The 27,323-nt window shown below is 37.3% G+C and overlaps 1 protein-coding gene across 1 annotated transcript in view; it reads right to left on the bottom strand.

Moving 5' to 3' along the window:
• Nucleotides 1-25,281, bottom strand: part of SECISBP2L (SECIS binding protein 2 like) — a 49,991-nt gene extending 24,710 nt beyond the window's left edge. Inside the window, exons 1-11 of the mRNA XM_084871709.1 lie at nt 25,044-25,281; nt 16,826-17,004; nt 14,034-14,358; nt 12,165-12,294; nt 7,064-7,293; nt 6,759-6,783; nt 6,299-6,411; nt 3,670-3,804; nt 1,876-1,956; nt 513-680; nt 221-362 (exon numbers count right to left, since the gene is read on the bottom strand). Coding sequence (XP_084727835.1) covers nt 221-362; nt 513-680; nt 1,876-1,956; nt 3,670-3,804; nt 6,299-6,411; nt 6,759-6,783; nt 7,064-7,293; nt 12,165-12,294; nt 14,034-14,358; nt 16,826-17,004; nt 25,044-25,067 — 1,552 coding nt within the window. The 5' untranslated portion in view covers nt 25,068-25,281. The remainder of the gene's footprint in view (nt 1-220; nt 363-512; nt 681-1,875; nt 1,957-3,669; nt 3,805-6,298; nt 6,412-6,758; nt 6,784-7,063; nt 7,294-12,164; nt 12,295-14,033; nt 14,359-16,825; nt 17,005-25,043) is intronic.
• Nucleotides 25,282-27,323: the final 2,042 nt, after the last annotated feature.

Genomic DNA, 27,323 nt, shown 5'->3' with positions numbered 1-27,323 from the left:
AGATTGCTCCTTATAAAACCGACTGTAATTTATGGGCAGGAAAGGCAGGTATTAGGTGGGAAACTACTTATTTTAGTATAATGATGGGAGCTACTAGGGAACAGGAAAAAAGCTAATGACTAGACTCCAGATTTCTTTAGATTCACATAATTTTAAATTAACACTATGCAAAAGAAATTACCAAAGCCAAAAAGCAAATTATTCAGACTAACGGTATCACCTGTGTACGACAGCGGTCTGGTATTAGTGATTTGCCGTGCTTTCATAGCTTGCTGTTGTTTTTCCAGAGCTGCTAGCATGTCCCCCAAATCTAGCTGCACAGGTGTTTTACTCTTTTTTCCTGCTGCTTTTGATAAAGCTTCCTGCAAGGCAAACAGGAAAACATTTAACTTTTTAATACAAGAGTGTGGCAATTTAAGATGATTCTATGTCATTATTTCTGTCCACCCTTGCAAACATAACAAATAAACTATTGCATTTGTTCATAAAAATGAATATATATGCATATATACCTGTAATTTTTTTTGCTCCATACTAATTTCTGAATATTCTTGAGCTGTAGCAAGGGCCGCTGCTAAAGCTTTCTTCTTCTGACTTTTTGCACGTTTTGGAACTGAAGTTGTAATGGGAATTGGAGTCTGAACTATATTGATTGGTGAGTTTTCAGGTAAGTCATCCAACTATAATAACCAGAGAAAAACAATTGTTGGTGATTCCATAAATGTATAATCATAAGGAAAGGCAATCAAGAATGTGGAACATAGCCCTGGCTAGTGTGGCTCAGTTGGTTGAGCACTGCATCCTGTGCACTGCAAGCTTGCCTGCCAGTTTGATTCCAGTCAGGGCACATGCCTGGATTGTGGGTTCGATCCCCAATCGGGATGTGTAAGGGAGGCAACTGATTGGTGGTTCTTTCTCACCTGGATGTTTCTCTTTCTTCTTCTCTCTCTCCCTCTCTTTCCCTCTCTCTTCCTCTCCTTCCCTCTCTCTCTAAAATCAATGAAAACATTAAAAAAAAGAATGTGGACTCGACTCTTCAAAGGATTCAGTGTCATAAAGAACAGTGTGAGATGGTGGGACCATTCTAGACTGGGAAATAACAGAGACAAAACAGCTTGATGCAATAGGTAACGCTTGTCTGCACCCGAGACTGGAAACAAAATAACTCTAAAGTAATGGGGAAGTTTCAGTATGGAATATATGTTGATTGATATCATTTCATTAATTGTATTTTCTTGTCTGCAATGAAACTAACTATGACTTAGGACAGTGTCTTTGTTCTAGCTAGCTATGTGCACCTGTAATACTTCTTTTCTCTTTTTTAAAATATATTTTATTTATTTTTTACAGAGAGGAAGGGAGAGGGATAAAGAGCTAGAAACATCGATGAGAGAGAAACATCGACCCACTGCCTCCTGCACACCCCCCACAGGGGATGTGCCTGCAACAAACGTACATGCCCTTGACTAGAATAGAACCTGGGACCTTTCTGTCCGCAGACCAACACTCTATCCACTGAGCCAAACACTGGTTTTGGCTGTAATATTTCTTTTCAACATAGTCATAGTTCAGAAGATGTTCAAATAATTTGCTTATATATTTTTTAAATGTTTTTATTGATTTTTTTTTTTTTATTTAAGAGAGAGGGGAAGGAAAAAGAACGAGAGAGAGAAACATTGATGTGAGAAAGAAGCATCAATCGGTGGCTGCCTCCCTCTGTATGCACTCTGACTGGGACTGAACCTGAAACCTGGGTATATGCCATGACCAGGAATTCAACTGGCAACCTTTTGGTGCACAGGACAATGCTCAAATAACTGAGCCAAAACAACCAGGGCTTTGCTTATATTTTTTTAAAAAAAAGAGTTAACTTACTACTTTTGAAGAAAGTTTCTGTTGAATATTTTCATCTTTAGCATTTCCATTCTCATTTATTTCTCGAAATCCATCTTCATCCTGGAATAGTTTCATATTTCAAATAAAATAAGTTCAAAGTAATAAACTTTTAAGAAAAAATTTATAATGCTTAGGAGTAATTAAAAATGGGGAAATTAACTTTTTTAGTACTAATATTAAACTATTGATATTTAAAGTCAGTCTTAAAAAGGAAATCTCGCCCTGGCCAGTGGCTCGATTGGTTGAAGCATCATCCTATACACTAAAAGCTTGGGGGTTTGATTCCCCATCATGGCAGGTATGGGAGACAATCAAATCAATCTTTCTCTCTCTCTTCCTTCCTCTCTAAAATCAATAAAAACAAACGAACATATCCTTAGGTGAATATTTAAAAGCATAGCTAACTTAACTATTCAAGCATGGGTGCATATTCACACATGTCCATCCTTTGTATTTCTACTATTCAGTTTTTATTAATAATTCTATCCTGATATAGGGTAACAGAAAATAAATTTTAAACGGAATTTAAAATTTCACCATCAGCACAACCAAATCTTACTAATTCTTTTAAATCTATACCAAATGTTATTCCTACCCTGCCCCAAGTCCAAAGAGACTTGTCTCTCCTTTCAACTCCAACCACACTCAAACAAGTATTTAGGAGGGTACAGGTCTACGTTTCTCTCAGGGGGAGGAACATCTGGCCTGTGGGGCTGTATAAGGCCTGAGAAATCATTTGGTCTGGCCCTGCTACAGCATTAGGGGTGAGTTAATTAAATATTTGATCAAGCATAGCAGGCTAATTTTTAAGTTGATAATTTTGTAAGGCCTCAGAATGATGTTATAAATATCCAAATGGCCCTTGGCAGAAAAAAGGTTCCTCACCCCTGCTCTACTACAAAGCAACCTCTGTAAGTATAGCAGTATGTTTATTCACCTTAATGTATCATTCAGACTATCTTACTTTTACACATACATACAAATAGGCCTCCAACTAGATGAATCCATAATAGAAATACTGCAATTAGAATATAAACTTACTTCCTATTAGAGAAAGTAAAATAACCTTTCCTCTTCCTTCTTCAAGACTCTCCTGACTAGCAACACAAATTAGACTCAACTATTCAAATCTGAAAAACTTGATAATAGACTGAACAATAATAAAAACTGCAGAGAAAGTTTTATAGTAGGTGAAATCCACATAAAATCATGCTCCGCCTCTACATGTTCCTTCAAAATGATAAATACTCTTGCAACAATTTATTAAAAAATTACTTACTATTAGACTATACAAGGAGGGGTAAAAGTTGTTCATATGGAAAACAATTAATTAAAAAATGCTCTAGCCGGTTTGGCTCAGTGGATAGAGCGTGAGCCTGTGGACTGAAGGGTCCTAGATTTGATTCCAGTCCAGTGCACGGGTTGTGGGCTCGACCCCCAATAGGGGGCGTGCAGGAGGCAATTGATCAATGATTCTCTTATCATTGATGTTTCTATTTCTCTCTCCCTTTTCCTCTCTGAAATCAATTAAAATATATATTTTTTTAAAAATTAAGAAAAAATATACAAGAATGAACTGTTTTGGTGCTTATAATCATAAACCTACTTTTGCATCACCCTACATATGATCAAGACAAAAATGAGTCAATACTAAGTAATTTTAGTCTAATAGTAGTCACATGTTAATACATAAGAAGTATTACCATAATAGAAGGAAATTATTTTCTTAATGGGAACATCTGCCATAATAGTTTACAAAGTGTGAAAAAATACCTCAATATATAAAGTCTCCAAATTTGGGTCACTTCTATGAGACTGATTGGGGTTTAACTGCTTATTATCTTGTCTCTTCTGCAAATTCTGTCTTCTTTCTGAGGAAGTACTATGTCCTCGGCATTTGAATCCAACCTAAGCAAACCCCAAAGGGGGGAAAAAAACCCAAGTCTCATTATTTTTAAGTAAAATTTTTTTGACATGTATCAAACTTTCAGCAAAGTATACAAAATGTGTACAACTCAATGAATTTTCATAAAAGTGCATAATTTATTATGAACGGTTAAAACTTTTGAGACATAAGGTCATTATAAGAAAAATAGGAAAATGTGTTATGTTACTTTTTGTTCCTATAAATTTACGTTTACAACAGTTATATTAACAATAGTCCAGAACTGGAAACAACCTAGGTGTCCTTCATTGGGAAAATAGTGAATCGCACTATGGTATATCCATACTATGAAACAGTAGTCAGCCACTAAAAAAAGTGAACTATTGATATACCCAACAATCTGGATAAATCTCTAGGGAATCATTAAGTGAAAGGAAGCCAATCCAAAAGGACTGTATGAGTTCACTTATATATTCTTGAAATGACAAAATTATAGCAAGGGGAAACATACTAGTGGTTCTAGGGGTTAAGAAGAGGCTGGGGGGGTTGGGGACAGGAAAGGAACATGGTTATAAAAGGACAACATGAGGGATTCTCTTGCCATGATGGATCTGTTCTGCATCTTGACTGTGTCAATGTCAATACCTGAGTTATGATATTGTACTAAAATTTTGCAAGATGTCAATACTGGGAGAAACTGAATATTATCTTTTTACTAAACTACTCTAAATCTTCCAATATCTTTTTTTTAAAAAAATCCCTAAGAAATATTTAAACTTAAAATCTTGTTTCCAATAAAATAAATTTAAGAGGATAAAATTTTCATTCAATCACAAATTATTATTATCCTATTAAGAAATTTATAGCTCTAGCCAGTTTGACTCAGTGGATAGTGTGTCAGCCTGTGGACGGAAGGGTTCCAGGTTCGATTCTGGTCAAGGGCACATGCCCAGGATGCTGGCTCGATCCCGTGTGGGGCATGCAGGAGGCAGCTGATTAATGATGCTCTCATCATTGATGTTTCAATCTCCCTCTCCCTCTCTACCTCTTTGAAATCAATAAAAATATACTTAAAAAAAGAAATTTACAAAATGTTCAACTGTCACAGGGGCAAGAAAAAAAAAATTTTAATGCATTTTTAAAATATTTTTTATTCATGCTACATTTTCACTGAGTTGTTTTTTTAAATGTTTTTATTTTTTATTTTAGAGAGACAGAAACACTGTTGAGAGAAAAAATATCAATCAGCTGCCTCCTACAAACACTTTGTTCAACATCTATCACTAGTTCTTTTGGAATGAAGATATACAAAATAAATAAAACTTAACATACCATATGTATTTTCATAATTTCCTTTTTTGTTGTTGTGTTTTGTTTTTTTTCCATTTCTCACCAGTTTTGAGGTAGAGAGAAGTATTTTTCCTATCAGTATTATTTCCTCTCCAGTGGGCTACTGATACCAAAAGACCTGTACTGAGTAAGTACTGAGACTGCAAGATTGGCAGGTCTAGCAGATACACTTTTAAACATAAAGTTTCAGTACTTAACTAAACATTGTATAGATTCTGTTTACTCTATTTAAATAATTCTTGTGTTAGCTTTTGTTTTTAATCAAATAAAGCTAGACTGCTTCACAAACAATAACAACTCATTTTTGCAACAACCATAGGGAAGAGGGCATTATTCTGTTTATTTTTCTAACAACCTAAAGTTAGGAACTTTTGAAGTACTTCATTTTAGGGAGTCAAAACAGGCAAGTATTTGGTCCATTTGATCTGGTAGTAACTTACTCTGATTTCAGTTCACCCACAAATCTATTCGTATAACCTTAATTCCTTGACTAGATTTAAGGAAAACAAGAAGTCTATCTAAAAGTCAAAAAGGAAAAATACCGACCAATATACAGTCCCTGATTTCATAGATAACCAATGCAGGAAGACAGTACTGTAAGTTTGTGGCAGTATATAACTTGCTCCACCCTACTGTAGCCAGATCCCGCTCCCCAAGGTCAGGAAGCTCCCAATATGGCTGCATTAGGAAGAGGCAGTCATCACTACGGCAGTGCATAAGCAGAGTGTGGCATATGGTGTCTGTAGTCAAGCAAAGTCACATGGACAAGGCTGCAGATTTGCTTGAAGTTCAAAGGATCAATATTTAAGGCACTGAAATTCTTTAAAATATTTATATGGATAAGTGAGCAGGTGAAGCAGGATTGAATAGCATTCAATTTTTAAAGTATGAAATATAAAAGAATATTTCTTAAACACAGAGAAGTAGAGAATGGTATAATATATGCCCATGCATACACACCACCTACTTTCAACATTTTGCCATTTTGTTTCATTACTCGAATCATTTTACTGGCTAGGCCATTTTAAACTTACAGATATATTTTACTTTTAAGTATACTTTAATATCCATCTCTAAAAATTAAAGACATTGACCTTCAAAATCATTATACCATTTAAAATAATAAATCTCACACTAATCAAATTTGTCCAACCAAATTCAAATTACCTGTGAATTTCTTTGTTCAGTCTGCCTTCCACCTCTAGAAAATGTCTGATTTTTTTCCATCCAAGGTTTTTTCTGAGATGTCTGGCAAGTTACATTGGACCAATTTACACTACCTGTAACAAATGAGATTTAAAATATGACTGACTTACAGCAGAAGTCAAAAGCTAAATTGCTCCTTAACTTTATGTACTGAAATTCAGTCATTGTAAATGTAATAGTGGTAATCTTCCATAAATTTTAAGTGGTATTGGAGTTCTTAGCAATATAAGTGTCATCTGCAGAATACCTCTGGCTGGCATATTCTCAATTTTATCAGTAAGACTGCATTTTTTATTTAACATCAATCTCTTTGGAAGATTTCGAATTTTTGCAAAATCAGCAAGGTTAATGCTTAAAAGCAAAACTTTGACATAGACAAAGAATAAAGTATAGCAAAAACACTATGCAGAAAAATAAGTACCTGCACATATAGATGATTCCACGTGCTAAAAATAGAAACAAGAGACAATTATTTTCTGCTCAAAATCAATATCACATTCCTTACAAAATGATTCCAAATCTAGTCTAGTGTGAAGGATGCTTATTATAATCTCAGAAAAAATACTTCTCCATAAAAGAACATTTTTCATAATAATAAAATATACAAAATGTTTAAAACCACCTTATCACTATAGAATTGTTAATGAAAATAGGTACTTAAGCTTTAGCAGAGGACACAATACTGACACAGATGACTGATAAAGAAATTAAAGCAATGTCACATACATTCATGGCGCTAGAATCAGGATTTCGTAAAGCCCCTGCGGCGGGCTGGTTGTTGCTGTGTTTGGGACTGCAGTAGCCACTGTCACTGTCAATGTCAGCTTCACTAGCTCCCTGCTCACTAGAAGATTCGGCAGTCGGGTGGGATGCTCTTCTCCTCCTGCCTTTGGACTTCCAGAGCATCGTGGCAGAGCTCTCTGAGAGAGACTTGTTAGCAATATCTGACGGGAAATCTACAAGGCAAGAAAAGTGTAACAACTCTTTGTGAGGATCAAGTTGATGAATTGTTATTATTAAGGTTGTAAGAAAATAAAGACATCTAATTCTGAAAATGGTAAAAACTTTTTTCATAGATTATCAAAACGTAAGATATTCCTGACAAGTTGGTTTATAACATGTTTATTATCAAGATAATAAAATATTAAAACCATCCCCCCAATACCCATTTAAGAAAGAGAATATCACCCAATCCTTTGAGGTCCACTGCATGCCCCCTCCACCACTGCATCTTCTTCCTCCCTCAGAGGCTACCCTTTATTCTAAATTCTGTTTATTACCTCCTCCCTTTTAAAAATACTTACCACGAAAAAAAAAAAAAAAACTTACCATGAATTTCTGTATTCCTAAAACATAAATCATGTAATTGTACAACTTTGACTTTATAGAAATAAAAAAATCATACCGCCCATATTTTCCTCGGACTTGCTACCCACCCCACCATCCCCTCAATATTGGTTTTGAGATACTGATGCATATGACTGTAATTCGTTATGTCACTGTGTAAGACTATACTATAATGTATTTATCCTCTGTACCACTGATGGGACACTTGGGTTGTTTGGGGGTTTGCTATTAAGAACAAAACTGCTGTCAACATTCTTAGACAGAAAAATGAATGTGTATGTGTACATATGAAAGCTTCTCACCCGGTTCAGTGGTTGAGCAGCGACCTATAAACCAGGTCACGGTGAGATTCCAGGTAAGAGCACATGCCTGGGTTGCGGGCTTGATCCCCGATGTGGAGCATGTAAAACAGTTCTCCTTTATTTTATAACTAGAGGCCTGGTGCACAAACTCATGCACTGGTGGGGTCCCTTGGCCTGGCCGACGATCAGGGCCATCTTGCCCAGTCCCGATAGTGGAGGGACCGTGGGAGGTTGGCCAGCCAGGGAAGAAACTGCAGAAGGTTGGCTGCTTGGGGCAAGGGACTGAGAGAGGTTGGCTGTGGAAGCGCACTGACCACCAGGGGCAGCTCCTGCACTGAGCGTCTGTCTTCTGGTGGTCAGTGCGCGTCATAGCAACCAGTCCACCGGTCATTCAGTTGACCAGTCGTAAGGGTCGCTTAGGCTTTTATATAGATAGATTAGTTTATCAAGTTCCCCCAAATTTTCTTTTGAAATTCTGATTATAATTACATTGAATCTACAGGCTAACTTAGGGACAAATAACATTTGCAATATCAAATCATCCTGCATGAACCTAATATTCAGATTTTTTAAAGACAATGTCCTATTAAAAAGTTATAGTTTCCTGTATAAATGTCTGGTACACGTTACATAAAATTCATTGCAAGAAGTATTTTTATTGCTATGTACATAGCACCTTTTCTTAAATTTTATTTGTTGGTGGCATTTAAACGCCGATATAATAAAAGCCTTACATGCTATATGTCCAGTCATCTGGTCATCCGTTCAACCAGTCAAAGTGTAATATGCTAATGATATGCTGAGGCCACTCAACTGCTCGCAATGACATGCACTGACCACCCGGGGGCATACAGTCAACTGGTTGACCAGTCACTATGACATGCTGTGACCACCAGGGAGGAGACAGTCCACTCGTCGACCAGTCGCTATGATGTGCACTGACCACAGGGGGCAGACACTCTGACTGGTATGTTAGCTTGCTGCTGGGGTCTGAGCGAGAGGAGCCAGACACACCCTGGAGCCCTCCTGCAGTCCCTCCCCAGGCCTGATTGTGCACTGGTGGGGTCCCTCAGCGTGGCCTGCACCCTCTTGCAACCCAGGACCCTTTGGAGGATGTTGAAGAGCCAGTTTCAGCCCGGTCCCACAGGCCAGACCGAAGGACCCCACTGGTGCACGAATTCATGCACTGGGCCTCTAGTTATCTTACATGTACCCAACTTATTAAACTCTTATTAAATAACAAAGGTTTGTATTCAAAAGTAAAAATCTGTTACAAATTCATTTAAACTATAGTATTTCATTCCACCTCTGACTGATACCAATTAATCCTAAGAAATTAAAAACAAACTAAAGAATAAAAACAGAATACACAATCCTCAGAATTTGAAAACAAACTAAAGAATAAAAATACTGGTAGAAGATATAATCTACTCAAATTATATCTTCACCTTTTCATTTTCTAATTCATGCACCCAGTGCACAGATTCATGCACACTGAAAGGAAATTAATTGAAAGGTGACCAGCGGGGCAGGACTGGGCGAGATGGGCTAGACATGCCCTGGAGCCAATCTCCTGTGGTCCCTCCCTGGCGTGTGAAGCAGGGTCCCTCTGGCAGGTGGGGTCCCTCAGCCTGGACTATGGGGATTGGGTCAAAACCAGCTCTCTGACACCCCCCGATGGGTCCCAGAATGTGAGGGCACTCTGCAAAGTTGCTGTTGTACAGGGTGTGGAACACAAACACAAGTGTGCAGTAAACCAGATTCAGGGCCGACAGTGCCCCAGCAACAACATAACCCATGGTCAAAGGTGGAACTGCATGGCCCCGAGAAGAATAGGGCTCCCTCCTCTCTGGTTTCAGGGAGTGTCACTCAAGAACCACCACTACTAAATCACTGCAGCTCTGCAGCTCCTGCATTGAGTGTCTTACCTCTGGTGGTCAGTGCACGTCATAGTGACCAGTCAGATGGTCAGACACTTAGCATATTAGCCTTTTTTATATATATGTATACACACAGATACTTCAGAAGGCTGATTTTGTGGTCACAATGATAAAATTAAAGTACAGATAATTTTTATTTTTATTTTATTTATTTTTTTTTTACAGAAAGGAAGAGGAATAGTTAGAACATCGATGAGAGAGAAACATCAATTCAGCTGCCTCCTGCACACCCCCTACTGGGGATGTGCCCATAACCAAGGCATAGGCCCCTAACCAGAATCGAACCTGGGATCTTTCAATCCGCAGGCTGACGCTCTATCCACTAAGCCAAACTTGTTTCAGCCACATAATTTTTTATTTTATTTTTAAAAATATATTTTATTGATTTTTTTTTTACAGAGAGGAAAGGAGAGGGATAGAGAGAAACATCGATGAGAAAGATCAGCTGCCTCCTGCATACTCCCAACTGGGTATGTGCCCTTGACTGCAATTGAACCTGGGACCCTTGAGTCTACAAGCTGACTTTCTATCCACTGAGCCAAACCAGTTAGGGCCAGATAATTTTTTAAAGGAGTCCCAGGGTTGAAAACACGTATAAATGGGTCATTATGATTAGTAACAACCAAAACATAGAAAACTTTGTAATATATGTGATTCTTTTCCATTTTCACCCCCAAACATTTCTCAGAATTTGTTAATATCAGTGTTTTATGCCCCACAAACCACACAGCAAGTACTGTCAGAAATATTTTTTATAACTGATTCTCAGATCCTTTCTTGCACCTAATGGATCTAAGCAATTGTAAAAGGATAACTGAATAGAGTTCAAAAGAAAAAAATGAAATTCCAAATGAAAGAAAGTCGCGCCACCTAATTTATTTTAAACCAGACTGCATTGAGTGGAGACTATAGAGGCGTAAAAAGCAAATGTGCCTTTGAACAGATCTAATTTTTAGCCTTGGATAATTAACAAAGATTTTTTTTACTAGTGTTAATGAGAATGGGTGAGAGATGACAGACATCTATCTACTCTCTATCTATTAGGTGGAATTTTATGATTAAAAACTGGAAAATAGCTAGAATATTATAAGACTACTAAAGACCCAGTGCACAAAATTCATGCATGGGAGTGCGTGTGCCTCAGCCTGGCCTGCACCCTCTCACAATCTGGGACCCCTTGGGTAAGGTCTCTAAGCCTGGTCAGGGATCAGGGCCTATTGGGCCTTTCCTTCCCCCAGCTGGCCCGCCCCCACCGGTGCCACTGCTCGCCATCTGTGCAGCACTGCTCTCCCTCCCCCACCATCAGATGCCTTCCTCTGCAGGCGACAGGCGTGGGGTGCAATCGCTTGGCTGGCCTGGGCCTCCCTCTGTGGCTACTGGCTGGGTGGCCCCGCCTACCCACCTAGAGCTCTGCAATCGATCACTGCACAGAGGGTGGCCTGGGCCTCCCTCTTTGGGACAATCGTGGAGCCCCCCTACCCCTACCCCCAGTCGATTGCCCTGCCAGTGGGTGGCCTGGGCCTCCCTCTACAAGGCTATCATGGGGCGATGGTGGGGCTCCCAACCAATCGCATTGCACCTGCCTTGGCTGGCGTGGTACCAGAGTACGTCATAGCGTGGTCGTCCAGAAGGTTGTTCTGCTGTTCCGTCGTTTGGTCAATTTGCATATTATGCTTTTATTATTATAGATTAATTCTTATCTATTACCTGGATAAAGTTTTTTCATTTAATGTTTATATCATCCTCTAAAAAACTTATGACAAAATTATATCCTACTAATCCAAAGTTTTTACTTGTTTGAACTCATAAGTCTGGTTTAGATCTATGCTAAAATATGAATTAAAAACTTGCTAATTCTAGAAAAGTATTATAGAATATTAGGGATGTTTTATAACAGGTTTTAATCTAGTTATAAGAATATGTAGAATTATGATTTTTATCAAAATGACTCCCTCATATCTTTACAGCTTTTTAAAAATTCCATCTCTGATTTCTGAACTGTTCCACTACTTTATGAGGAAACCTCAAATCTTGTTCAAAATTGTATATAAGCCAGCAAATAAATTGAAAGAACATTAAGGACCTGGACTGTTTCATCCTTTCTAGAGAATTACACAAAGTGGCAGGAAAGGGTAAAAGTCTAGAATCATAAAAAATGGTATAATCCACAATTATTAAGCCAATGCATGATAACAGCTAAAAATCAGTAACATACTGTACAGAAGAACCCTGCCTTACCGGTTTGCTGTGAAGCATCTACCAGAAGCACGATTTTTGATCGATTATCAGGACCTGCTGCATTTGTCTCTTTCTGAGTAGCTACATTTTTCACCAGTGGCCTTTTGCTTTTTATGTGCTGTTGTAAAAGCTGTTGATTTAAATAAATAAATAAATAAATAAATAAATAAATTTTAAAAATAGGATTCTAGTTAATGTACTAAACATTATAGAATACACATCCACTATACAATATACCTTAATGTATGCTCCAAATCAGTGGCCCCCAACTCACAGGGAAACAGGGTTTTTGTGTTAGGATTGCAGCCAATCATAATAGGCTAAATAAGGTATTGTAGACACATTTAAACACTATTTTTCAAATAAACATTAACACTACTATAAATAAATATAAATTCATTTTAATTATTACTTGCATTTTAATTGTCTCAATAATTCATAAATTATAGGCATAAGAAATTGTAAATTTTTATTTAAAAATATAATAAATAACTTATCCAAAGGCCAAATTTCAGTATCATGATAGGAATGAAGTACAAAAGAAATTTCTGTTAAGGAGTTTACAAAGAAAACATTAAAGCTGATTCTTTCCTTTTTTTGAAAAAATATGTGTATTCATCACTAATCACAATTTATGCAATGGAACTCTGAATTTAACTTCTTAAACTCAAGTGCTGAGAATGAACTCTGAGAATCATATTTCTTCAACATATGAAAATTATATACTATTATCTTATTCCTAATATTTATTTCTTTTCAATTGCAGAGGTCTCTAAAAAGATTTCCCTTGACCCACAGAGTTCCCATGAATGAAGAATAAAGCCTTTCAAAACAACTTCTGCTGCTGGTTTGTATTTTAATTTGTAAAAAGTATGCCAAAAGACAGCAAAGACTTTTCATTGAAGAAGCTTGGCTAATGGGATCTAGCAAAGCACCAACTCCTTGATACAGATATAAGATACATCTGAGAAGTAAGTTACTCTGCCTCCCATTAGTTCAAAAGTGCTGAGAAGAAAATGTTTTTTCTTATTTGCTTTGATACTAAGGCTTCAATAGAAAAGTAACCTTCTGAATAACAAAGTGGCATTCCTCCTAAAAATTCACAGCACAGAAACGATGAAGTTGAAGGGATTTAATGAACCACAAATGTTCTTTTCCATAATATTTCCTGGTTTTTGAAGACTGAAATATCCTGAAGTGCAAGAGCCATACAATACTCTAGCATGGGATCCAAACTAACCACTTATAAATATTGGTGTCACTATACAATTTTTATCACTAAATTAAACTAATTTGGAAATATGTGTGCATTATGTTTATGTAAAACTCTTTGAAGGAACTTGAAGACGAATATAAATAATCACCAATTAAGAATGAAGAATAAAAAACAGAAAAAATTATTTTATAAATATTATCTCCCTTAACTATTTTATGACTGGAGGCCTGGTGCATGGATAAGTGCACTGGTGGGATCCCTCGGCCTGGTGGGATATCAAAATAGGCTCTCTGATATCCTGCAAGGGGTCCTGGATTTCAAGAGGGCAGTTCTCGGGTGACACACCCCAGAATCGGACTCCCTCCTCTCTGGTTTTGTGTGTGTCACCTGAGAACTGCAGCTGCCAAGTCACCACAGCTCAGCAGCTCCTGTGTTGAGTGTCTTCCCCCTGGTGGTCAGTATGTGCCATAGCTACTGGTTGGCTGGTTGAATAGTTGGCTGGTCACTTAGGCTTTTATATATATAGATAGTGAACAAAATGTTTTATAGTAAATTCAGCACTAAAAGCTAATCAATACAAGTGGCAGATTACTTACTCTATTATTAACAACAGAAATATCAAACATAAAAGCCAATCAAAATCAGTCACTTACTTTTGGTACCATTGATCCTCTGTTACTGTTTCTGCTTCGATGACTGGACAACGGGAAGACTTGTCCAAGCTGATTTGGGCGTTCAGTGCATTCTGTGGTTATAGTATTTACAGTATTTGCAGTTTGAAAGGTGTTGGAGTAAGGTGTAGGAAAAGGATGATAAAAACCCATAACTTGGGCACATGGTGCTGGCATCAGCTGATAATATGTATACTCTGTAGAAACAGGTGGCTGGGCTGGAATAATGGGGTAGGCAAGGTATGGTCCAGCAGGGTTTGGATTGGGCTGTTGCCATCGTATATCACTGTTATATAATGGAAACTGTCTGTAAAAACAAAAATAGAACAAACCGATTGATAATTATAAAAGTAATGCTAAAGGAAAATTTCAACTCATTTTAATAAAAGAAAACACAGAACAAAATAGTGGCTTCACAATTCTGAAAAATGAGATAAAATTATCTTATATGTTTCTTTGCTATAGAAATTATTATATGTAACAATTTAAATGACAGTATAAAGGAATTCAACCTAATAGTTTTACTGCTTTCCAATATTTTAAAAATACTACATTCTTATTTGTAACTCTCTCGTTAACAACCTCATGATAGTTCTGCCTAAAAGTTAAACACCTAACTGCTGGATCTGCCAACAGTCTTATGTTCCCACCCAATGCTAATAACTGCGACAGGCTTCTGCAAAGAGCAGCGCAAGGTGATTATTGTGTAAAGTGATCACTACAATGGGTGATTTGATTCCTCCACATCTCATACCTTAGCTCAGATCCAGGGCCTCCTATTCCTCTCCCACACTCCCTTAAATACTTGGCCAAGTCTTACTCTTTTCCTGGCTTCCCTACTTGGCAATGGAAGCAGGCTTCAGATCCAAGGTAAAGAGAAGAAAAGGCAAGCCTGTCCACTGCCATCTAATATTCCTAGTATCAGAGCTTTTTCTAGTGCAATTCCTATACCAGCAAGATTCTTCTTCTTGTCTCAGCAGTCCTTCTCACAGAAGGTTGCTGCTGATGAATGAGGGGTCAAGGAGAGCTAGTCCTCACTACTCCTAAGACAAAGCAAAATGGAAAAATGTTCACTGCCATAATTCTAAAAATATTTTTAAATAATCTGCTAACTGGCTTACTCATGAATTCTCAAAAGATTATTAGGTGCTCTGGCCAGTTTGGCTCAGGGGATAAAAAAACCAGCCCGTGGACCGAAGGGTCCCAGTTTCGATTTTGGTCAAGGGCATGTTCCTCGGTTACAGGCTCGATCCCCTGGTCAGGCTGTATGGGAAGCAACCAAATGGTGTGTACAGACACATCGATGTTCTTTTCTCTATGTCTCTGCTACTCTCTTACACTCTCTCTAAAATCAATGGAAAAATATCCTCAGGTGAGGATTAACAAACAAAAATAAATTTAAAAAGAACAAAAAAAAAATATTATTTGGTAAGGTTAAAAGAATTAAATTTGCCATACTATACACACTTGATCATTTTGTTAAATACTACTATTAATTTTAGTTTACAAATCACTTTGGACAAAGTCCATATTGGTCAAAGATTTTTTAAATATAATGCTAAATTACTTGAGAAGGATCCCTTAGTTTCTACTATTTGTCCAATCCCCAAAACTATTAAAAAGTTTCAGGTTATTAACTTGAATATTTAATTTGAGAAAGTTGTTTAGTGATCTCATATCTCATATAATTTCTCAAAGAATGTGCTTGGCACACTAGTGTGTCACAATGGATTATGGATGTGTAGAAATATTGACTGCCTGAGCCCTCAGGGGTGGCTGGGCACAGGCTAGAGCCTCGCTGCCCCGTCCATTTATTCCACAATGCTAGACAAGTACAATTTTCTGTGAGTGATATAACTGGAAAGAATCTAAAATTACTTTTACACAGCGATAAAATAAAGTGCTAATCATCCAATGAAGTGCTAATCATCCAGACAACCTCAGCAGGGTTAGACACCTAGTGGTTACTAGGTTACACATTATCTGAATTGCAAGCAATTTGTTAAATCGTCCTGTAGACCAGTGTTTTTCAACCTTTTTTGGGCAAAGGCACACTTGTTTCATGAAAAAAATCACGAGGCACACCACCATTAGAAAATGTTAAAAAATTTAACTCTGTGCCTATATTGACTATATATAAAGTAATTCTCTTGAATAGGAATCAAATAAACACAAAGAAAGTATTTTATAATTACTTTATTATGAAATATTAAGTAAACAAAATAGTGAAAAATTATAAAATTCTTGTCTTGTCTGCACCTACGGCACACCAGGCAACATCTCCCGCGGAACAGCGGTTGAAAAACGCTGCTGTAGATGATAGCAGAGAAGCTAAATTTGGAACTAGAATCAGAGTCTAGAGTTATATGCTAACTAACCATAAAAGCTTCAAAGTTAACATCTATCCCTTGGTATTTTCTTCTTATGCCTCATTATTTTGGCAATTATGATTAAATACCTAATCTCAAAAAAGGTTTTTTGCTTATCTCTTTCTGAATAATTTCATTCCTCCATTTAAGTCAATTTACTTCAAATTTTACTTATTACAGAAAATATATTCGAAGAATTCATATCCTTTTAGAAAGAATGAGAAAATAATCCATGTTAATAGTTTTCAAATGTCTACATCTCTCGGTTTTATTTACTCCTCATAATAGAAAAATGATTCATGTTTACCAGTTATAAAAGGAAAAAATTAAGTGGTGTGCTTTGTCAACTTCTATATTTTCTATATTTCCCACCCCAACTAGGAGAGAAAATAATAAACAAATTACCTATTGGACTGGTTTTCCTGCACAAATGGATAACAAGTAATCAAGTAGCTGGGAATTGGAGTTGGTTCTATGCCAGAAACATTTCCATTATCATTTGGAAGTGCCATAGGGATCATAAATGTGTCAGGATTCTTCTTCTGGGGAATAAATGGCTCTACCTCAGCTGACAGCTTGACATTCTTCAAAGAGAAAGTGAAACATATTATTAACAAATAAACAAAAAACTTAAGTAATATTAATTCACAATTTAACAAGTCAGTTTTTATAAACAGTAATTGGGTCTCTTTTCAGTATCCACAAAACATCCAAAGGAACACAATGACAAATTAAAATAATTAAGTATGATTAAATTATACAGCAAAAGTCATTAAATAAAAAAGGGGAAAACTTATAAAAGGCTACTCCATTTCCATGAAATCTTAACAATCAAGAGTAGAAGGAAGTCTTTCAAACCTCAGAGTCCCCAAATAAAGTTGATAGTAAGAAATCTAGCTCTGCAGACATAACAATGTGCTTTGTTTTGTTCGGGTTTTCTTTCCCATAGCAATGTGTTTCTAATTAATTTTGTTTGGGGGTGGGGGGTCATTAAACAGTATTCTGAAGGATAATTATGTTTGTTTGAATAGTCTATTTCTGTCCTTTTCAGGAAATTAGATTAGCATGGTTAAGTTAAAAGGAAGGAAAATGTCTAAGATGAATTTAAAATATACATATATAAGGGGGAGAAAACTTCTGGTTCACAAACTAGGAAAAAAATAAGTATTTCAGTTTCCAAGAAGATAACCTGAGCAAATAAAGTAATTCAAAATATGTACTCTATTTTACTTTATGTCTTTTCTTATAATAAATCTAGATTCAAAAGGTATTTTAAAAACTAAGTATTTAAGAATGCACATATGGTGACAAAACTATAAAGAAGAGTAAGTACGATCCATAAAAGTCAGGATAGGAATTACTGTTAGGAAAGAAGGAGCTGTGATTGGGAAGAAATTCTGGGGTACCTGGCAACCTTCTGTGTCCTAACTTGGGTGGTACTTATAAGGTATTCACTTTATGTAATTCATTTAGCTGTACATTGGTTTTAGGCAGTTTTCTTTTTACATTTGTCATATTGAACAACAAATTTTCAAATTTTAATTATAGCCAAAACCGTTTTGGCTCAGTGGATAGAGCATCGGTCTGCAGACTGAAAGGTCCCAGGTTCGATTCCGGTCAAGGGCATGTACATTGGTTGAGGGCACATCCCCAGTAGGGGGCGTGCAGAAGGCAGCTGGTCTGTTTCTCTCTCATCGACGTTTTTAGCTCTCTATCTCTCTCCCTTCCTCTCTGTGGAAAATAAATAAAATACATTTAAAAATTAATTATAAAAAGAAGAAACCTATAGGCACATTCTGCAAAAGCAGAATGTAAAAAAATCACATAAATATAAACCAGTAAGAGAAATGCCATTTAATGTTTTAATCACCAAATCAATCACCTCAAATTAACAACAATTCTAACCAGAACTTTTCCCCAACAAATACACTAGAATAGCATTTATTAGAAGCTCTAACACCAAGGCAGAGTTCCTAGAGTAAATTTCAGGCCTGTTACTCAGAAATGTAATCAGTAACAAGTCCAAGAAACACTAAAGACAAGACTTTATATGCTTCAATATATAGCCTTATTCAGAAAAAAAAAAAAAAATTCTCTAAAAAGATTCCACTGAAAATTCAGAAGTACTTTTTAAAAAGGAGAAAGAAGATAATCTGAACTATATAGCAGTATTAATTCACTATCCTTCCTCAAATCTGATTTAACTTTGAAGTGTACTTTTATACTACTAACCAAATCTCAAGTAGATATAGGTCATTGAACTTACAAATATCTGAGAACTAAACTCAGTTTCTTGAATTTCAAAACAGGAGGTAAAAACTCTTTCAAATGCTAATAAAATAAGCCAGTTCTCTTCACTATACAGTCACTAGAACTTCAAACTTATTTATATAAGCCAGGCATAAAATAATAAACCTAATAAATGTTTCCCTAATTAGGGAAAAAAAGCTGATTTTCAACAATAATACACATAATGGAAGCTTGCTTTATACATACACAAGAAGGCAAACAAATCACATTTTAACTATACTAAAAAGATAACTTTAGTACTTTTAAAAATCAAAAAGCCCTTTTGAGCTTCTATGAATTTTCTGTATAGTTTATAAATCTGGATGAGAAGACATTAGGATTTTTTTTAAAACAAGGAATATGGTTACATCAAATTCTCAGTCTAACATGAAAAAAAGGAGTGCTATTAAAATAATAAGGAAACAAAAAAAATTTAATAACATTTTTCTGGACCACCCCCCCGCACCCCCCCAAAAAAATAGAATCCTACATTACTTTCGTAACAAGAAATTCAAATTCTTGCTCAAGTAAAAAGTTGTTTTTTATACTAGTTTCATCTATACTTTTATTTAAGCATTTTATGAATTTAGGGAAGTTGCTGTTCAAAAGGTGTCATGCATAAATTATAACTGATGTCTTCACATACACAGTACATAGGAGTAGGCAAAAATAAGTTAATAATTAATAATATAAATAATAAAAAAATAAGCTGTGTTTTGGGTACTTACAACAGTAAACCTATTTTTGCCCACCCCTATACACCCTTAAACATTAAAGTTTGTACTAGTTTCTATTCTAAATGCAATTCTAGATATCAAGAGTTCAACAATACAATTCACAAACACTAAAATGATCCTTTGTGTTCGGCAAAAAAGAGAATCTGCTGTAGTCAACAGCTGTACAAACAGAAGATGTCACTAGTAGGAACAGACTGGCTAACTCTCCCCTATAGTTACAATTCTGTATGTTTTTAGAAGTTGTTTATTGTGACTTGGGGCCTTCATTGTAATACATCAAAATGCAGCATCTGCTGTTTTCAGACCTGAAATGTAATGTTAAGATAATGAACTATTCTTAAAATTCCATAAAATAAACCCTGTAAAGATAATACATTAAGCAAGCAACAGATTCTGGCAATATTTCAATTATACTAGCATAGAAATTAAAGAAAAATGCCTTACACAGTGGAGAACAAAAACATTTTGAGAAAATTAAACTGGTTACTTCATGTAATACTCTTCAGTTTGAATTTTGGTGTTTAGTCTCTCTACCTTTGCCAAAATCTATTTTTTAGAAATCAGAAATTTTATAGCAAGGAGTTATCTCCTTAAAGAAAATATAAATATGGTATAAATCTAACTACAAAGAACAAATTCCTGTATTATTTGTTTAAAAATACAACACTACATAATAAAATTACCTTTCTCTTTTAGAAATTATTTCAGAATTTTCCAAACTAATGAAAAATCATAATCCCAGAAAAACAGTTACACATTGATTTTAAATCCTGCATATTTTAAAACAAATGTCAATAATAAAACCTCATTAATGGGAATAATCTAGAAACCCCAAGAATTTCTCAAAACATGAAACTATAAAAACCTCATTAAGTGCTCTTTAAATTGAAGTTTTTATTAAACAAATGCATTCAGATCATTGAAAGTCTTTATAATGCAATAAATATGCATTGAGCACATATTTAGGAAAGAGCACAGTATAGACAGGTTTAGGGAAAATGGGCAACATTATTACTAAGCACACATCAGCAGGAAATGTACATTAAACCCCTCCAGGATAGAACCTCCTGAAGAGTGCGAATAATTTCCCCAGGTTAAGCAACAGAAAAATGTCACCCGCTTAATATCAAGACTGAACTGGAACATAGTAAGGCACTCTCCCACTGTGAAATTTCAGTATGTACCACACACCTACAGAAAAAATAATACGATCATGGAAAGCCTCCACATTCTTACTATATGTTGAGGTAGAAGTCTGATATATCAAATATTAAGATATTTTATATGTTATGGCAAAAGATAAATGTCTTCTAGTAAATGAAAAACATTTTAATGCTTAAGAGATACCTGCTAGCTGTATTGTTTTCTGCTGGAGTGGCTTACAATGAAAGTAAACCACTTGCCAAAATAAACTTCAGTAGTTAAACATTAAAAAAAAAAAAAAAAAAAAAAAAAAATCCAAGTATTTAACTTAGACTCTGCCCATTTGCTTTGCTATCCAGATATTTCCCTTTTCTTAAAACAAACTGCATCTAATCCTGTTAAGAACTGGTGATGCTTTTCTAAAAACCAGTTTTATAAATTTAATATTAGTTTTTGGATTTTATTCATGTTTTTACATTTTCTCCCTTGCTTTTGTGGGTTCCACGCCCCCCCCCCAACTCCTTGCCTTGAATGCTTAATTTTTATTTTCCTTTTAATAAGTTTAACAATGGAAGTATTTATACTATACATTTGCCTCAGACAAATTTAAGAGCTTAGGGGAAAACTGGAGGCCTGGTGCACAAAATTTGTGCACTGGGGGTGGGGAGGGGGGGGCGCGGTCCCTCAGCCCAGCCTTCGGCCTTCCAGGAGCTCCTGTGGTATGTCCATCTGATGAGAAACAGGCCTAAGACAGCATTCGGACATCCTCAGCACTGCCATGGAGGCAGGAGAGGCTCCCGCCACTGCTGCTGCACTCGCCAGCCATGAGCCTGGCTTCTGGCTGAGTGGCATTCCCCTTGTGGAAGCGTACTGACCACTAGGGGGCAGCTCCTGCGTAGTCTTTCTGCCATTCGGTCAATTTGCATATTGGCCTTTTATTATATAGGGTATAATATAGGATGCCTTTTAAAATTTCCAAATGGCATTTTCACTAAATGAGCATTATTTACTTTCATTTTTTTATTTTAAAAATCTGTTAAAACAGATTACTAGTTTATATTCATAAAGGCAAACTATAAATATTATGTATTACATTTTAGTAATTTACTTAGAATATGTTTAGTAATTGCAGTTTATACATTATTTAAAGGAAAGAATTATAAACCAGATAATTTTGTATGTTTATTGGTGAACAGCACTTTGTATGAAGTCATGTCTATTTGTTATACATTTGCTTTTCTAAGAATTAAAGACAATAGTGATCAAGAACATTGTCAATTCTTAAAAAACAAGCAAAAAAAAATCCCTATCTAATGTTAATGTACTAAAAATTTAAGCCAATGTTTAAATTATTTAATAATTCAAAAGAGACTGTAAATCTCAAGTGTTCTGTCACTTCTAAGGCCATTGTTTATTTTTTTAAATCTCAAAACACTGTTCTAAGTTTTCTAAAAATAGATACACTGAAGCCTTTATAAACAAAATAAACTCCATGATTTATTCTTTTTTTTTTTTTTTAAGTATTTAATTGATTTTGTACAGAGAGGAAGGGAGAGAGATAGAGAGTTAGAAACATCGATGAGAAAGAGTCATCCATCAGTGCCTCTTGCACACCCCCTACTGGGGATATGCCCGCAACCAAGGTACGTGCCCTTGACCGGAATCGAACCCGGGACCCTTCAGTCCCCAAGCCGACGCTCTATCCATTGAGCCAAACCGGTTTCGGCCATGATTTATTCTTTACATCACTTTACACCAGCTTTTTTTGTTTTGTTTTTTTTAAGGACAAAAAAAAGCATTATACCAAGCCATATCTGTTCTTAGAACATCTAATTCTGGCAGTTAAAATTAAGCTACTTGCTTTGATTTAAAACAGTCTTGCTAAAAGATAATATTCCTGAAATTCTCTTCTGGTTATAAGATTCTTTCATATAGTCATTATTGCAATCAGGACTATTATCTAGCACATATTCCTAATAACTTTTTATAATCTTGATCAAGTTTTTATAATCTTAATCAGATATTTTCTTAAAAGTTACACTGTGTAATACCCCAGGGATTTCAATTAGGTTAAGATGAAATGCAGAAAGTTTGTATTACTAAGTACTTTAGAAGAAAATTTACCTTCTATTAATTACTAACCACTCCAATATTATAATAAGTTATAAATGCTGTAAGCATTTCCAGAAATTCTGAATATAAACCAACACTGGTTTAAAATGAAAAAACAAAAAACACAAAATCATTTCGTGAAGAAAAATAAAAATTCAGCATATTATTACATATATTTTTTATAATTTTTACTTATCTAAATTCACTTCATTATAAAAATATAAAAGTATATTCCTAATAACCTGGAAAAGCCATTGCATTACTCTGGTATAGTAGAAACAATCAAGAACCCCACAAAGTTGAGAGATCTCAGTTCTAGACCCAATCTACCATTAAGTTAATGGCAGCTTTTTTTCAATGATGGGTCCCTTTGAAAATATCATGAAAATAATGGAATCTTGCCCCAGAAATATGCTAACATAAAATGAAGCACCTGCCATCCAGGTCATCCAGGGACCCTGAATCAACATTGGCCTACAGCATGAACTAGGCAAAGTAGCATCTCTTTTATGGATCTGGATTTCTATATATGTGTGGGGGTAATACAAGGGAGTGGTTGAAATTTTTCTCTTAGTACTTAGGATCAGGGTGGGGAAGAGGCGGGAAGTACTGGAGGAAAAAGAATGGAAACAATGTTGGTTTTTTCTAATTCTTAAGTTTCTACAAGATTTCAAATAGGTTGTGGACTTTGAAAAATGTAGGATGAGAGAGGAAGAGGCTCTCCAGTTCAAATAATTTGCTCACAGCACTTGCTGTTAAGATAATTACACACAAGAGATCATCTAAATAGTTAATTACATTACCTCTAGGATGAAAGGAACCATAAGTATACATGCGGTGGCATTCTGGTTATAGTTCTGGCATCATAGTGTAGGACCAAAATGTGTAACCCTTTCATTAGTGACACACATACAAGAAAATCATTCAAGAAAATATCCTATTACTTTGTCTTGGGCATTTTTAATAAGATACCTTAAATTTTTGTTTTTCACTAAACTGTATATAGGCCTTACATAGAATATACTCTGGATTAAAAGGAAAGCCCATATGTATTTGCCAAAGACGCTTCAGTCAATTTTGCTTTGGTGAATCCACGTATTGTTTCATAAACTCATTTGTGTTTTCAGTCATATTCACTCTGAGTCACATAAAGCTTTTTTTAAATGACTAAAACTTTTCTAGAAACAAATATACACAACTAGGAAACTGCTTTGCCTGCTCAAAGAGCCCAGTTTCTATGTCAAAACTGGCTTTGACTGGCAACATATAATCAATTATATAGAGGAATTTGGGAAGTCCAGTCTCATTAAGGTGTTAATCATCCACTTGTAAAATAATTAGGCAAATCACTAATCTCTCCTTTTGCTCCATCTGTTAGACTAGTTCATCACTGGGCAAGGCCTACCATTGAAGAGGGGAATGGAGAGTGAATAAACTTCGGACTTCATCAGATTTCCGTCATTTCATGGAGGTCTCAAGATTGGAAATGACTGGAACTTCTTGGAGGAAATAAAACATTATTCCATATTCTTCTTTTTTTTTTTTTTTATTGTGATGACAACTTAAAAAAATCCCTGCCTCCTAGCACCTACTTAGCAAGGAGAATCAAGAATGTGGTACAATTAAAAACATGACAGATCCTATGGGACTTCTTTGTGGATCACTTCCATGAATTCATGCTTCGGGTCCTATACCCTTAAGATATAAGCTTGATTTAAGAAAAAAAAAAAAAAAGCAAAAAAAAACAACACTAATTTTTGCAAAATACAATAATTAGGTGGAAGGGCAAGGGGAAGCTGTAGCATTTCCTATCTTAAAGGGAACACCTCCCTTAAGCCACTGTTAAAAGCAAGGCTTCGCTCACTGGAACGCAGGTCTCCAGGAGCCCAGACCCCCTCTTCTGTAGCGATCGATCTACCCCTGGCTCCTGACAGTCCCTCTGGGTGAGGAGCCCCGAAAGCCTCTCCACCTGGAAAACACATTCCAGAACGGACGGGAGGGGGGGCGTGGGGCAGGTTCGGTTGGAAGTTACAAAGCCTCCGCTCGGGGAGCACGGACGGATGGGAGTCTCCGGGCCCCTCTCCCCAGGCCGGCAGGAGGGGCGGAGGCGAGCCCCGCGCCCGGCGGGGACGGTAAACAAGGCTGGACAAGCGCCCCTGCCCGCCGAGGCGGCTCCGGGAACAAAGCAGCGGAGCGGGGCGCGCCGGGGAGTCCGCGCCCGGCAGCCCGGGGCTCCGGCGGTCCGGGGCCCAGGCTGGGAGCCCGGGGCCCGCCGGGAGGAGGCGGCCACCCCCGGCCCCCGGCCCGGCTGGCCCAGCCCCAGCAGCCCCAGCCCCGCGTACCTGCTCTGCTGGGGCTCGGTCCATGGCGCCTGCAGCCGCAACGGGCCCGCTTAGTCGGTGTGGAGAGCGCCTCGGGCCGCTTTCTCCATGGCCCCCCGCTCGGCCTTAGACCGGGCTCCGGACCTCCGCCCCTCTCTGGCTGGCCCCGACGCAGACTCCGGCTACGCCACAGGCGGCGGAGGTGGACCCAGCTCCGGGAGATGGAGGAGGCGGTGGCACCTTCGGGGAGGGATCATCTGGGATGGAAGCCGAGATGGGCCGAAATAAGCGAAGGCGTAGTCGGAAATGGCGGCGCGAGGGGTGGGGCCTAGAGGGGTAGTGGGCGGGGCCGAAAGGGCAGTGGGCGGGGCGGGGCCCTGCCGCGGGCTCACCTGCAGGCTGTCCCTGGGGCGGTCCTAGGAGTAGGTGCCCGGCCGCTCTGCGCTTTGCATTGCACTTCACTGCTCCTCTGGACTGTTACACTGGAGGCCTAGCAGCCACTGGGGACTCAGGACAAGTCTTCAGGAACCACAGAGACCACGTCATTAGCCCAAACCACCTCTTTAGTGAGAGTTTTTAATCTGCCCACTGGGCACACGAGCCTTTCTTCTGTGACCAGCTAAAGGGAGTCAGGACTGTAAAGGAAAATACGATAGGACATGCTGTCCAACCGATAATGGTGTATCCTCTGGGATGTTACTGTTTCCACTGCCCTTACTGATCAATCGTTCCTTTTATCTCCTCCAGCTCACTGGCTCCCTAGGGAAAGAGACTGCCATGCTGAAACTGGACCCTTGCTGAGCCTGGCAGACTTCCCACCTCCCCCTATCTCCTCAGGCCCACTGTCCAACCACCACCCCTTCCCCAAGAGTTCTTGCTGGCTGGTAAGCTCCCGGGTGAGAAAGAAAAAGTAAACACCTGCATAAGCTAAATTATACAGAAATGAAAGAAGAGAGCAGAGGCTACTCCTGTTTGGAGGATTGAGGGATGTGGAGATTTGAGCTGGGAAAAAAGAGTTTTTAAGAAGTTTGCTGTGTCATGCTTCAGGGACAGTTTGTCTAGGACTAACTTGTTAGTCTGGTTTTATTTGGATAGGACTCCATGAAGAGGCTGGTCTGTGAAGCCCCTGTACTTAAGTGGATCATGTATTTGACCTGGTGACAAATGCTATATTGGATTAACAAGAGTTACACCAATGCCCTGGCTAGTGTGGCTCAGTTGGTTGGGCGTCATCTGGCGCACCCTTTTGATAGGTTGTCGGTTCCCCTACTCTCTCTCTCTATAAAAATCAATTTTAAAAAATTATTAGAAAAAGACTTAAATCAAGGCTGGCAGAAAAACCCTTTGTAAGGAGATCTCTCTCCTTTCTTAGTTTTATGAACTCTTCTGCCTCTTCAAATTATCCATGTATGTGTGTATACATATTTATCTGTTCAAATGGCACATGCATGTATGACTGTTACACACATGAGCAGTTCATGTACTGTTAGGTCCCTCGTGTCTATCAGTGAATACTGAATGAGCTTAGGTTTCCGCAGGAAAATGAAGCTATTTATAAGATGTAGTTATGTAAACTAACAGATGATCATCCTTCACAATTTTCAGACAGAAAGAACTCTGAATTTTTAGAATGTCTCCCCACTAGTGGTTTCTAGCCATAAGATACCCCCATCTGAGTAAAAAGGTGATAAGAATGCAATAATAATTCAGTTATAAAAAATAGTACAGAGCTTAGGTTTTCTTCCTAAGGAAACTGAAATATAGGCTCTCTAAGGATCTTTCCACAGCATGGGATTTTTATTCTCTTGTTGAGAATCTCCTATGTACAGGACATTCATTTTAAGTTTAAGAACAGAATTATAAGAAATTATAAGAATAAAATGTTACAGTGTCCTCCTTTTTTAACATAATCCTGGAAAAGACTGAAATAGCTATTAGGATAAAAAATTAAATTATGTGAAGAAAAGGAGGACATTTAAAAGCATTTAGTTATTTCACTCAGCAACAAATATTTAATGTATAGCAGTGAAGGAGGCCCTGTGAGGGCAGAGAACATGTTTGTCTTGTGGGCAAGTCATACATAGAACCAGAAACTACAAGTGAGCTGAGTGTCATGAAAAAGAAAGTTCAATAGGATTTACCATATTGTGAGATAGAAGATCAGCAAAGTCCTAGCTAAGTAAATAGCATCTAAGCAAAGACCTAAAGGGTGCACAGGAATTACGATATATGTGCAGAAGAAGTAGGAAAGCGGTTCCAAGCAAAGGAAATGGCATGTGAAAGGACTCTGAGGTAAGAGAA

The sequence above is a fragment of the Pipistrellus hanaki genome (assembly GCF_964339955.1).
Source record: "Pipistrellus hanaki genome assembly, chromosome: 1".
Taxonomy (NCBI): Eukaryota; Metazoa; Chordata; class Mammalia; order Chiroptera; family Vespertilionidae; genus Pipistrellus; species Pipistrellus hanaki.
This window is presented reverse-complemented; position numbering and strand designations above follow the sequence as displayed.